This window comes from Dendroctonus ponderosae, unplaced genomic scaffold (assembly GCF_020466585.1).
Source record: "Dendroctonus ponderosae isolate FM_Combo_2020 unplaced genomic scaffold, Dpon_F_20191213v2 Dpon_F_20191213_11, whole genome shotgun sequence".
NCBI lineage: Eukaryota > Metazoa > Arthropoda > Insecta > Coleoptera > Curculionidae > Dendroctonus > Dendroctonus ponderosae.
The window spans coordinates 7,384,827-7,397,632 of NW_026017213.1; the positions used below are offsets into that span (position 1 = coordinate 7,384,827).

Genomic DNA, 12,806 nt, shown 5'->3' on the forward strand with positions numbered 1-12,806 from the left:
GTCGAGCGTCCCGTGACGCACACCATTTTTTAAACAAGCTTCGCTTAGATAAATGAATCGTCCATTTTTCAATTAAATATATTTCTTATATACACACCAGCTGATGCGATCAGCATTTGCCCAAGACCATGGCCAGAAGGGCCATTCGCACGTACATGCCGCATTCCGTCTGTCTGAAGTAGGCAGCTCTCGGGTCGCTGTCGAACTCGGGGCTGATCTCGAACACCCTGGGCAAGGGATGCATCACCACCATACGTCTTTTCGCCCTTGTCATCAGCTGGGGTGTAACCACAAAGTGACCACATGCCTGCAAACAAAATGTTACGGTGTTTAGACTTTCGCTAAAATCATGATTTGCTGACCCACAGAAGACAAAGTTCATCTCAATATCTTTCAACTCGACAAAAACAATCCTAAACACTAACTAGACGTTTACCTTATCATACTCCTCCTGTGACTCAAAGCGTTCCCGTTGAATTCTGGTCACGTAAAGGACATCAGTGTCGGGCAAAACTTCCTCCAAAGTGTCGAACTCCTGCTGATGGATCCCCTTCCCGGCCACGAACTTGGTGATGTTGTTGGGCATCTTCAGGTTCGCAGGACTGACGTAGCGCAGGTGGACGTTGTAGAGCGTGAGCAGACGGGCCAAAGAATGAACAGTGCGACCGTTCTTCAGATCGCCCACGAGCGTGATCACCAGGCCGTTGACTGTGCCGATTTCTTCCCGTATGGTGAAGACATCCAGAAGCGCCTGACTGGGGTGCTCGCCCACGCCATCACCAGCGTTCAAGACTGGCTTGCGACAGTGTTGCGAGGCTTTCTGCAGATGACGCAGTATGCGGAGGATCAGCCAGAAGGACGGGTTTTGTGTACTCACCAACACTGATCCAGGTGATGGATGTCTCAGAACCACAACGTCCGCGTATCCCGCTAAAGTGGCTATGGAGTCTTCGAGCGTTTCTCCTTTCTGAGCGGACGATGTGCTTTCGTTCATGTAGATCACGCGTCCTCCGAGTCTTTGCATCGCTGCGGAAAAGCTGCAGCAGGTTCTGGTGCTCACTTCGTAGAATATTGAGGCCATCAGCTTTCCTTTGAGGACGTGGTCTAGCGGCCGATCTTTCGACACGTACATTCTGGAAATTTGTGTTTTGCATTTTTGATAAGGGAATTCCTCCAATCCAATTCTTTCAGATTTAATGTAGATGGACTGTGAAGATCCCGGTTAGTCTCTAGAGTTTTTATGGGGAAATTGTCTTCAAATTGGGAAAAGCTTACATAACTCCGGCATTTTCAACTTCAATTAGGAAAACTTATTTAGAGCATTTGAAAAATGAATGTCTGTGTTGAAGGATTTTTTAGGGAGTTTAGTTGTAGTTTTTTGGGCTTGTGTGTGATTTAAAATCAACTCGATCGAGATTCAGAACATTTCCCAGATAGCAGAAAATATTGCATACATATTCATTTGACGAAGAATTAAAAAAAAAATATCGCTCTTTCCTATAAGTTTACCTGAATGTTTGAGCCAGATTAAAGATATAATTCAGCTGCTCTTTGGTGAACATGTCCACACTTAGAATGTGCTTGCCAGTCAGACCATGTGGAAAATGCTGATGGACTTCCGCCTGGATGGTCGGAGCGCTCAAAAATCCACTATCTCCTTTTGCTTTTTGTTTTTCATGAAGCGTGTAGCTTTCAGTTCGCACTCGCAATGGAGGAATTGGAGAGATCAGGTTGCGTTCGGGAGCATCACCGGCGAAATGCACCTAAAAATGCACATCAGTTAATGCTGGTGTTAATATTACGCGCTGCTGATGAAAAGCTCAAAAGCAGAAAACTATTAACAAAAACAGTTAAATAAATTCTTATTTTACGCATTTTCGCATGATTCTCATGGACTGATTGTCTCTGACCCTGGCCGATGCCAATTTCATCTTCATTGATCTGATTCCGCTAATTGGTTAATCAGCACACACTCAAGAAGAGAGGCAATTAGTAAAACAAACACGACGTTCAATGGGCTTGTTAATCAGGCGAACAAAAAAACAAATGAAAATGCTTAAAAATAGAACGTGCAACATCTGCACTTGACAAGCAAATCGTATCGTTTTACCTGAGTTTTTACAAGATTTGCTATATAATTGTCACGCTGGGACTGAAACAGATAACTTATGGTAATCCTTACGATTTCGGCAGTTTCGGGCTGGGAATTATGGTCAATGATCGTGCATTTTCTCAATTGGTTTATCCGAGAAAACATGGTTCTATTGATGATTTACCCACCTTGTTATCAGCAGATAGAAGTCTGGAGAACATTTCGTTGGTCGGTCCATCAGCATCGTAATCGAATCTTTCCATAAGGGAGTTGGGCAATGGAGAAACGGCGCGCTCGAGGGCAGATGATGGCCTCAGTTCGTTCAAAGACGCCGAATGGCTGCTGGCGAAGTGCCTTCGTTCCCATTCTCGCACATTTTTCCCGAAACCTACAAGCATTTAGTATAAAGACCATCGGCAGGCTCATATGAATAGCACGTCTTCAGGGAGAAGAAGTAAAGTTAGGTTTGATAAACTACATTTTCCAAAAATCGTAAAAATTCAACCAAGTCAGCCAATTCGATTCAAAATCTCTACACTTATACACCGATGACTCCTTTATTGGTGCAAGAAATCTGATTTTTTTTACAAGTGAACTCATACCTGGCTTTAGTTAATACATAGAACACAATTTTTGAAAATTCTTATAAATTCAGCGCTGTGACAGAGTTGATTCCACATGTCTACGCTTGAAGACTCATCTCTCTTTTACTGGTGTGGAAGTTTGGAAGACTCGTTAGTTCGATTTTTGAAAATTTCAAGGTTTTGAGCAGTTTTTAACTTTTGCGCCATCCTCTTTGAGAAATGATGGCAAATCAAAAAAAGATCAATTTACTTGACGTGCGAATTTCATTTCGTTTCTTCAAAATTATTCTAATTCAACTGGTAAACCAATTTGGTTCCAAATCTCTGCTGTTGTACCCTAAAGTCTCTTTTGTAGGTGTACAAAATTTCAATCCTCTTTCCGGCCTGGTGTGTGAATTATACGCGATTGAACCCAATAACGACTCTTAAAACGCCAAGAACTGTTGTAAAGTTGCACGGCTGTCTTACCTGGTTGAACCAAAATTTTTCCATCCACATAAGCCACCTCCCCTCTCAAAACAACTCTGTGGACGGCCCCTTTGATCTTTTTTCCCGCAAATGGCGTCCATTTCGCCTTGCTGTAAGGCATTGCGTCTGAAAATCAAAACCCGCGCCTTTACTTTTCGCATTTCTACCAACAATTTGCAACGTTCGCAACTAACAAAGATCGAAAGCGACTTACCAGGAATCACCCATTCCTCATCCATGTCCACTTCCACATAGGTGTTGAACTGTTCGGGAAGACTGAAGATCTTGCGCGGGTTCTTGTGGAACTTGTTGATGACATCTTCTAGAGTGAGCCGCCCTTCGTTGACAGCGTTGAGGAGTAGGGGTAGAATGGTTTCCAGACCTGTTGATACCAAAGGAGTGATGGGTGGTGGATCTTCAATCGGTGGGGAATTGGAGTTTTACCTGGAAAGCCCGGAGGAGGGTTTTCGCTGAGTTTCTCCTCCACAGTATGAGGTGCATGATCAGTGGCAAAACAGTCAATCACGTGCAAATTGTCCCACAAAGCCTGCTGATCCTCTGGGGACACCAGCATCTGAGCAGAAGACAAATGAAGATCCAAAAGAGAACTGGTTGATTTACTCACTGGTCTCACTTGGCTTTTCTTCACTCCCAACTTGGGTACATCGCTGCTGGATAGAAACAGATGATGCGGACAGACTTCGCAGGTGATCTTCATGCCCTTCTCCTTCGCGGCCTTGATGATCAAGATCTCCTCCTTCCTGGCCACGTGGCAAATGTGGATTGGCCTATCAGAACAACCAAGATTTCAAATGAGCAAATCCTCTCTAGGTGTGACTGCCACGCCCCCAACTAACCGATTAATGAAACTGGCCAATAAGACAATGGCTGCAGTCGTTTGGCCCTCAGCATGGACACAGAGTGGCGCCCGCTTCGGCCAGCTGTTCAAGTGCTTGTTCCAGACGTTGAGGTCGTTGAGACGCAAAGTTGTGAACGTTTCGTTCAGGTACATCTTCAAGCCGGCCGCGTCATTGGCCAGCTCGCAGATTGTCGACGCATTATCCGACGAAGCACCGACAAAAAGGGCATAGTCGCATCGAGCGCCTTCTTTGGCGAGTTTCTTCACTTGCAGGAAGGCTTCTTCGTCCACAATGGCCGGATTGGTGTTGGGCATGGCTAGAATAAGAGTGACGCCTCCAGCCAGAGCGGCTGCTGAACACGACGCATAATCCTCCTTGTGCGTGGCTCCAGGTTCGCGCACGTGCACATGGGCGTCAATAAAACCAGGCAGTTTGAGGATGTTTCTTGAACTCATACAGTCCGTGTGGGTTTTCATGGGCGGGGCTTTGCCAATTAGCCGAATTGCCTGCAAAGGACACAGATATCGAGCTAATCACGTGAAAGATTGGCTGGAAGTTGGGAAATTTTACGAATTATTTTAGTGTGAAATTATCAAAGTAACCCTCGGACTCTGCACGTGAAAAACGCACACAAATTGCTTATTTTCATCGATCTAATAATCATCGATTGCTCCTTGAACAAGTGCTGAGTGGTTGACTACTTTAGCGAATCGCTGCTGATGTCTCGCCGAATTATTACGATCCTGCCCCAATTTACAGTTGCATGCCCAAAAATTGCCCTTTAAATTAAATGACCTGGACACAAATTTATGTTGCTTTACCCAACAGTTTGGAAATGGGAAAAGGGAGCGTTTTCCAGACGTGAAAAAATTGTGAACTTCTTCTAAGCGGTTGAAAATTTGTGTTGAAAACCTCAGTCGTCATAAGTTTGTGTCAAAATTTGCACTGGTCTGCGAGCGAAAATTCTTCATTCCTAAGCCCAAAATCCTGAAACTGTTCTCTTACCTCCACCAAGAGTTTGGTGCATTTAACGTCCGTTATCAAAGGAATGGAGTAATCAATGGCCAATCTCCTAGTACGATAGCCATGGGTCATAAAAGAGGAGACTCTTCTGGCGCCACCGTTGCGCATCGGGATGTTAATCAGCAGATCGAACCTCTTCTTCGAGAGGAAATCGGCCAAGTGACTCAACTCATTCTCATTGTTGAGGTTGTCGATGTTCTCAAAGGTCCATTGAACTGGTTGCACCTGAAACAACGAATAATTCCTCAATTTGCTCAAACTATCGATAAGTGTATGCTGATTAATCGACAGTGAGGGCTTAAGTGATTCAAAACCATGTCCGTTCTGAAAACAGTCCGATCGAAATGGAATTCTAGAGTGCAAGAAAACGGCGATTAGTTGAAGACAATTCGGGAAATTGTAGTCTATGGTTTGGAAAAATCCCCACAAAGTCATTACTAATGAATGTGTATGGATCACATCACCAAATCAAAAATCACGGTTTAATTGAGTCATGAGTACTTTTAGTATACGGCATAGGCAAGATTAGCTAAACAAACGAACAGATATCAGGAGTAATTAAGTGACAATATTATAACATTAGGAGTATTTGCGTCGCTTCGAGGCGCATTGAGCTGAGTGCTAATTGACTTCCTTGTAATGAGTTGACTTATGCCCTAAACTCTTAAAACGTACAGTTTTTAACTAAATGACTCTACAGCTCTAAATGGGGCATTTGTGCTCTATCCAAAACGAAAGTTTCGCACTTTCAAAGTCTTGCCGATGTGTGAAAATTTTGGCATTTGCAAGGAAGGGTACAATTTTTCAAAAATTCGTATAAATTCAACGCGTTGATCGATTTGATTGGACACCTCTACGTCTGTAGACTAACGTCTCTTTTACTAGTGTCCCAAATTTCAGTCCTCTTCCTAGACCTGTGAGAAAGTTGAGTTTTCTAAGCAAATCGAGCAGCCTAAAACAGCTTGAAAATGAAGCTTCGGAACCAAAAAATAGTGTCTTACAGAACCGCGGTGAATGTTCAGTCCGAGTTCAGTTAAACCCAAAGTTAAACGAAAATAGTGCCATCCACAGCAACATTAGACAAAATCGATATCGCTGATTACTATCGCGGCGATAAGAGTATTGCTCAAATGAGTTATTAACGAGATTTTAAGCAGTTGGTATAGAAAAAAAACCTCATTTGTAGTCACTAAGCGCGACTAAGGATGACGCTTATCTGCACCATCCTTGGCTGATACGACGGTTTCGATTTTCAATCCAAACAGGTTGGACGCAGTTCGGAAAATGGGTCTGTTTGTGTCGAAAGAGCGGAAAAACAAACGGCGCTTGCCGAAAGTCTCCAAAGGGTCATCGAAGCGCCCGGGTGCAAAAGATTCGAGTGATGCGGGCATTTTACGCTTCCGGGACGAACAGATCATTTGTGCGATTCGTAGGGACTTGAACGAGACCCCGGAAACCTTTGTGTTGAATAATGTGCTAATGGGAACGATGTTCCTGCGGAACTACCAAGAGTAAGTTGAAGATACTGGCCAAAATCTTGTGGGGTCTGACCGTTCTTGTAGGGAAATTGGTAGGGCAGCGCAGGAGGCCAAAAATGCCCAAGAGAGCAGCTTTTGGGAACCCAACGTGGTCATGGAAAAGGCCAACAAGAACGTAATCTATCGGCCAATCCACGGACGGAACATGGCAGAGCCTTTGGTAACTCGAAGAATCTATGTGCCAATGAACGAGTATGTGGATGTGTTTGATCCAGAGAATGACTACGAAGAGCCGCAGGAGCACTCGTCCAGTCGCTATCAAGTGCGGATTGAAGACAGCAAACGACCAGGTGAGGGAGAACATGCCAGTTTGGACGAAATCCAATCATTCTTGTGTAGGCTTTGTCAAGCTCCAGAGGATCAACGATCTGGCCGACCACGACGGGATTTCGTTGAAAGACATCATCGAAGCCGCGTCCTCCAACATTTCAGGCAGTAGCGACACTGACTCCATTTCCACGTCCATTGGAACGGAGCCTCAGCTGCTGAAGGAACAGAACGCCGACTTTCCCAGTCTGGACGATTGCTTCGTCTTCAGGTTGGTAGCCTGCAATGCCTCGGCATGCCTAAATCGATTTTACCATCAACTATCCCTTATCAGAAAAATCAAGAAAGCAGACGTGGACATTCAGCTGGAGGACCTCGACTACAAGAACCTGAAAGAGGAGGACGTGTTCTCAGTTGTGTCCTATCTCACCTCCAGACGCTTTATGAAACACTTTCAGAAGCAGGTGTTTCAGAAGTCCATAGCAGAGCAGCTGGGGATCAGTCAGAACGATGTCGATCATGGGATGATCGACAGACACTCCCCAGGGAAGATCTTTTGCAATGTTAGGGACGAGAACGGCAATGCCTACCCTGTGGAGGTTTTGCCTTGCCTCAAATGCCCTTGGCCCTACAAGCAGACCTACCAGTTCTGCGAAGGATCGCCTGGAGCGAAAACCCAGTGGCCGACCGATAAGATGATTGACGAAGTCAAGCAGTACCAGTGCGTTCTTGTGCCAAAGGGCTTTTCACGAAAACGAGGCGACTATCCTGAAGGCGATCTGGAATGGGAAATCCACTTCCCCTTGGCAGAGCGCTACCTGGAAGCCTTCCTACTTCCCGAGCAGATCAACTGTTACTTTGTGTTCCTGGCCATTTTCAAGGAATACATCCAGCCCTCCACTAAAGGCCTGGGAGTTGTGCCCGAACATTTCCTCAACCTCATTCTAACCGAAGCGGAGGCCAACTACTCCAATTGGGCCAGCCATCAGCTGGGCCCCCGTCTACTGGGCTTGATCGATAGGTTCTCCAACATTCTCAGCGCGGGTAAAATGCGCGATTTCTTCATCCGCAGGAAAAATGTTCTAAAAAACCGATCCGCCAAACGGCGTCTGGATATTGCCAACAAAGCCCTGCATCGAATCAAGGAGTCGCCCCTGATGATGATCATCAGGGCGCTGAGGAATGTTCGATACACATCTGGAAACTTCTACCCGCCCTTGGACTATAAGGAACTGTTGAGGATCCTCTACGTGAAAGAGTGGGACGATATGACGATGACTCACATATCGGACAAAGAGGACGAGTTTTTCGGCTCAGTCAGCTCATTGGACGAGAAACCCAAGTTTAAGGACGCGGAGACGCAACTGGCATACGTAAATGCGAGGAGGCAGAAGCAGAAACTGGTGGAGAGACGGAAGAGGCTGAACGACCGAAAGGGCTCAGTCGACAGCATTAATGATGACGTGAGTATACGGGATTTTTCAAAAACACATCGTCCCTAATCACTCCTCTATTTCCCTCAATGGAAAGGAGCGGACTTTCAACCACCTGGTGCAATTCGAGGATTCCAGTATTGTTTGCAAACGTCGATAAAACTTGAGCTGCAAATGGCCATGGTCGCCACTTGAATTCTACGTGATTGAAATGAGGATCTGCTCCGTTGCTTATCAGATATTTGTACCGGATTTCATCTTTTTTTGAGGGCGTATTTTCAATCAGTAGCCAACATTTGGCCAAATTATCCGGAACAATCTGGCAAAGACCTCAGGGAGGTTTTGGTCTCTCTTCCTCACATTAGCTGAACTTTTGAGTGTCAATTTGAAGCGTTTAGAAGATCCCCTCAGCTTTAGCATTTTGTGCCTCCTGTCGCGTCAGTTTCTGGTTGTTTGAAGATTCAAACATATCCTCCATATCTGCTCAGAAGGAGTTTTCTTCGTCTCCAGTATCACACGTTCAGCTATCTTCAGTAGCAACTATTTTGGGATTTCCCCTTTTTTACGACTTAATCCTCATTTACAAGTGTTTGTTCCTTTCGTGTATCCAATCAAAAAACCCTCCAGTTCCTCCCAAACTCAGAATCAACACGTCTTCACTCGCTGAACTTGATTCCTGTTGTTTCTACAGTGGGAATGTGAAAAGCACCTGGACCGACCGAAGAAAGTCGCCCTGTTAAAGCTGTTCATCAAGCACCACTTGGAGATGGCCAATGCCAGTTTAAGAATCTCCACCGAAACGCAAGCGTTGTTCTACTTGAAGCAGGCCTGGTACTTGACCAGAATCCTCAAAGAGGAGAACCCACTGTGGGCGGATGAAGCAGTGAGGTTCCTCGAAGAAATCCGTCGCGAAGAATCCAAGATCATCATCGAAATGCAAACCAATATTAGAAACTTTGGGAGCCTGAATGTGCTCAATCTCGAAGAGGAACGGTATGAAGTGGGAGACGACCTGGAGACTTTGGATGACGTCCAGATGGGGTTGGACAACTGTGTCCACAGGCCTGTTGATGCTGAAGTGCACCAGCAGGTCAGAAATACTAAAGTTAAGTTAAAGACACTGTCTAGATCGTTTAGTAATAACTACTTTCAAGAGGAGCCCTTGGAGGATATTCGGTGATCCTTCGTGTGAAGTAACAAAGCGGTGTTGTAGGATAGTTTATTTATTTGTAGATTTAAGTGCGAAATGTTCCTAGAGTCCAAATGCGAGACACTGGAATGTTTGCTTTGTATTGATTCGCAACTAAAAATAACAGTGATTTTCGACTCGGTCCATTCAACAACATAAGCTGTTTTTAATTGTGCTAATTTTTCATTAGAAATCTCCGATAAGCTGGCTCGAGTGGCTCTCTTCGAGGAGTTTGAGATTTTTATTTTTAATGATTTAGCATTCACTCAACCATTCCGTCTCAACGTGGGCCGATTTGCTGCCTTATCACTCAAGTGGTTGATACGAGGCACCCTTTTCGTTGTGTTATCTTAGCAAATTATTGTTTTTTGTATTTTAATTTTAGGATATTTCATCATGACTTTTCTATATAAATTGCCACTTTTTTCTACTTACATTCACTCCATGCTCATTGTAAAAGTCGGCGGTTCCCAAGCTGGCGTATAGTTTGTACCCCAACTTCTGCAAAGTCCTCACACTGGGAAGAAGCTCGATTTTATGCTGAAATCGTAAAAAAATCAATTATAGAAGCTACATAGCGTGTAAAATTTTACTGTCCCGAAGGGCACACCGCACACGTCTTCAAGTTAATCGTTTGATGTAGATTTTTTCATGACATACTGCCGCAGAACAACTAAATGCAAATCAAGCTGACAACAATGCATTTTTCTGTTTCTACCAGTGTCGTACCCATAGGGGCCACTTTGGAGTTACGAATTTTCGAAGATGCAGCGTGCAGATGAGCAAAATTACATTTCATTGCCATTTGAATGAAAATGTTCGAGCTTTCAGAACCAAGATTTTTTTATATCGTCGCAAAGTTTCAAGTTATTGCCTGTTTTGAATCGAAAGTTACGAATTTTTTGAAGTCGAGGGTCACAGTTTTTCACCTGCCCTCAGCAATCGCGAAAAAATCCGATTTTGATATAATTTTTTTCAAACTCGCAGGGGTTTCAGAGTTCAGCGTCTGCTATATCGTATGTACGTTTCAATTTGTCGCCTGCACTTGATCGGAAGTAAGTTACGAATTTTCGAAGACAAGCGCGCAGTTGAATAAACTCACATTTTTCAGAAATTTCTGGGTTCTCACAGATCTCATCAATTTTGGATAAATTGCCAAAAAAAATCAGTTCATGGTGGGTAGAAACTTACCTTAAAACTGCCAATTGATAGCAAAATAGACTGTTTGGGGATGCTGAAACCAGTGCTCATCATGGCCTTCAAATAGGCCTCATACCGGTTGTCCCCAAAACAAGCCACCTCTCCAGTCGAGGCCATTTCCACTCCCAGCATGAAATCGGCGCCAGCCAGTCGAGAGAAGGAGAACTGAGGCACTTTCACTCCGACTTTTCCGCACCCTCCCAGCACCACCACTGGTTCCACAGGCTCGCCCACAATCACCCGCGTTGCCATCGCCACAAAGTCGTGATCCAGAGTCTTGGATACGAAGGGGAACGACCTGGAAACCCGCACGTTGCACTCGATCACTTTCAGGTCGTTGTCTTTGGCGATCAGTTGCATGTTGAACGGGCCGGTCACCTCCAAGGAGGCGGCAATCGACTTGCTGATGTACATGATTTTGCTGAGCGTCTGCTCGTTGATGTCTTGGGGAGGCGTGACTAGAGTGGCGTCGCCCGAGTGGACGCCAGCGTTTTCCACGTGCTCAGAAACGGCCAGGCAGAGAATGATGCCGTCGCAAGCGACGGCATCCACGTCGATTTCCTTCGACTCTTGGATGAACTTGGAAATCACCACTGGGCAGTCCTTGCTGACCTCCACTGCGGCGTTCAGGTAGGTCTTGAGGTCTTCATTGGAATGAGCCACGTTCATGGCCGCGCCGCTCAGAACGTACGAAGGCCGCACCAGACAAGGATAGCCCACTTGTTCGCAGAACTCGATGGCGCTCTCAACTTTCGTCAGCTCCTTCCATCGGGGCTGCATGATCCCGATCCTGTCCAGCATTCTGGAGAACTTGAAGCGATTCTCCGCCCCATCAATGCTATCTGGCGAGGTGCCCAATATCCTCGCCTGTTGCCGATGCAGATCCATCGCGATGTTGTTGGGCAGTTGCCCTCCCATCGACAGGATGATTCCCTCGGGGTTCTCGATGCTGTAAATATCCATAATCACCTCAAAGGAGATTTCCTCGAAGTAGAGCCGATCGGACATGTCGTAGTCCGTGCTGACGGTTTCCGGGTTATAGTTCACCATGATGGTTTTCTTGCCCAATCGGCGCAACTCCCGAAGACAACCAACCGCACACCAATCGAACTCCACAGAGCTGCCGATCCGGTAAACTCCCGATCCGATCACCATCGTGTGCTGCTCGTTGAACTCCAAGTCGTGGCTCAGACCGTTGTAGGTCAAGTAGAGGTAGTTGGTGGTGGCCGGCCATTCGGCTGCCACAGTATCGATCTGCTTCACGAACGGTTTGATGTTGAATTCTTCACGCTTCTGTCGGATGGCCAGTTCGGTGCTCTGCACCGCGATGGCAATTTGGTTGTCTGAAAAACCGAGCTGTTTGGCCTGGAGCAAAGTGGTGGCCACCAGCTCGGTCTGGTTGATGGTTTCCATGAAGGAGTAGAAGTCGATGATGTGCTTCATTTTCTGCAAGAACCAGCGATCGATTTTGGTGAGCTCGTAGAGCTTTTCGACGCTGTAGCCGGTTTTGAGGGCGGCCGCTATCACGAACATTCGCTTATCGGTTGGCTCCATCAGCTCCGAGTTGTTCACCTGAAAACAAAGGGAGCCTGTAAGAAATTTCTGTGGCAAGGAAGAATATCCGCAACACCACCCATGTTCTCACAAGTGTTTTCTATACGACATGCGAGTTTCAAGTGGCTGCCTGCTCCAGATGAGAAGTGACCAGCTTTCAAAAACGAGCGTGCAGTTGAGCAAAAACTCACATTTTTTACTTGCGTTTACGAAGCGCACAAAAATCGGATTTCGTGTCAAATTAAATTACTTTCAGAATGTTTGGAGTCAAGTGTTTTCTATAGTCTGTGCAAGTTTCAAGTTGCACCTGCTCTGCATGGGAAGTTACGAATTTTCGAAGATGCAGCGTGTAGTTGAGCAAAAACTCATTTTTTACTTGCTTTTACAAAGCGCCCAAAAATGGCATTTGAATAAAAATTCTCAATTTTTGATTCACGCATTTCTTATATCGTCGCTAAGTTTCACGTTATTGCCTGTTTTGGATTGAAAGCTACGAATTTCTTGGAGACAAGGGTGCAACTAAGCCAAAGGTCACAGTTTTTCACCTGCGCTCAAAAATCGCGAAAAAATCAGATTTTAATATAATTTTTATCAAACT

The 12,806-nt window shown here is 45.3% G+C and overlaps 2 protein-coding genes across 3 annotated transcripts in view; one reads left to right on the forward strand and one right to left on the reverse strand.

The window, feature by feature from the left end:
• Positions 1–62: 62 nt before the first annotated feature.
• The window catches only part of LOC109533123 (CAD protein), a 19,386-nt gene continuing 6,642 nt past the window's right edge, over positions 63–12,806 (reverse strand). Inside the window, exons 8-21 of one of the 2 annotated variants that reach the window (XM_019898361.2) lie at positions 10,646–12,226; positions 9,890–9,994; positions 5,010–5,252; positions 4,002–4,510; positions 3,770–3,932; positions 3,589–3,718; positions 3,359–3,526; positions 3,145–3,270; positions 2,281–2,480; positions 2,111–2,152; positions 1,510–1,763; positions 878–1,133; positions 437–820; positions 63–307 (exon numbers count right to left, since the gene is read on the reverse strand). In XM_019898361.2, coding sequence (XP_019753920.2) covers positions 110–307; positions 437–820; positions 878–1,133; positions 1,510–1,763; positions 2,111–2,152; positions 2,281–2,480; positions 3,145–3,270; positions 3,359–3,526; positions 3,589–3,718; positions 3,770–3,932; positions 4,002–4,510; positions 5,010–5,252; positions 9,890–9,994; positions 10,646–12,226 — 4,359 coding nt within the window. In that variant the 3' untranslated portion in view covers positions 63–109. The remainder of the gene's footprint in view (positions 308–436; positions 821–877; positions 1,134–1,509; positions 1,764–2,110; positions 2,153–2,280; positions 2,481–3,144; positions 3,271–3,358; positions 3,527–3,588; positions 3,719–3,769; positions 3,933–4,001; positions 4,511–5,009; positions 5,253–9,889; positions 9,995–10,645; positions 12,227–12,806) is intronic. The other variant, XM_019898362.2, reaches the window with a different exon arrangement.
• LOC109533124 lies at positions 6,151–9,888 on the forward strand. Its single transcript, XM_019898363.2, has 5 exons — positions 6,151–6,538; positions 6,590–6,855; positions 6,905–7,103; positions 7,167–8,295; positions 8,957–9,888. The coding sequence occupies exons 1-5, from the start codon at positions 6,312–6,314 to the stop codon at positions 9,443–9,445; spliced, it is 2,310 nt and encodes a 769-aa protein (XP_019753922.2). The 5' UTR covers positions 6,151–6,311; the 3' UTR covers positions 9,446–9,888.

Excerpts from the sequence above, each read along its gene's own strand:
- LOC109533124 (XM_019898363.2), top strand. The coding sequence starts at position 6,312 with ATGGGTCTGTTTGTGTCGAAAGAGCGGAAAAACAAACGGCGCTTGCCG. Across the intron at positions 6,539-6,589 it reads TTCCTGCGGAACTACCAAGA|GGAAATTGGTAGGGCAGCGC; the intron begins GTAAGTTGAAGA and ends CCGTTCTTGTAG. Across the intron at positions 6,856-6,904 it reads TGAAGACAGCAAACGACCAG|GCTTTGTCAAGCTCCAGAGG; the intron begins GTGAGGGAGAAC and ends ATTCTTGTGTAG.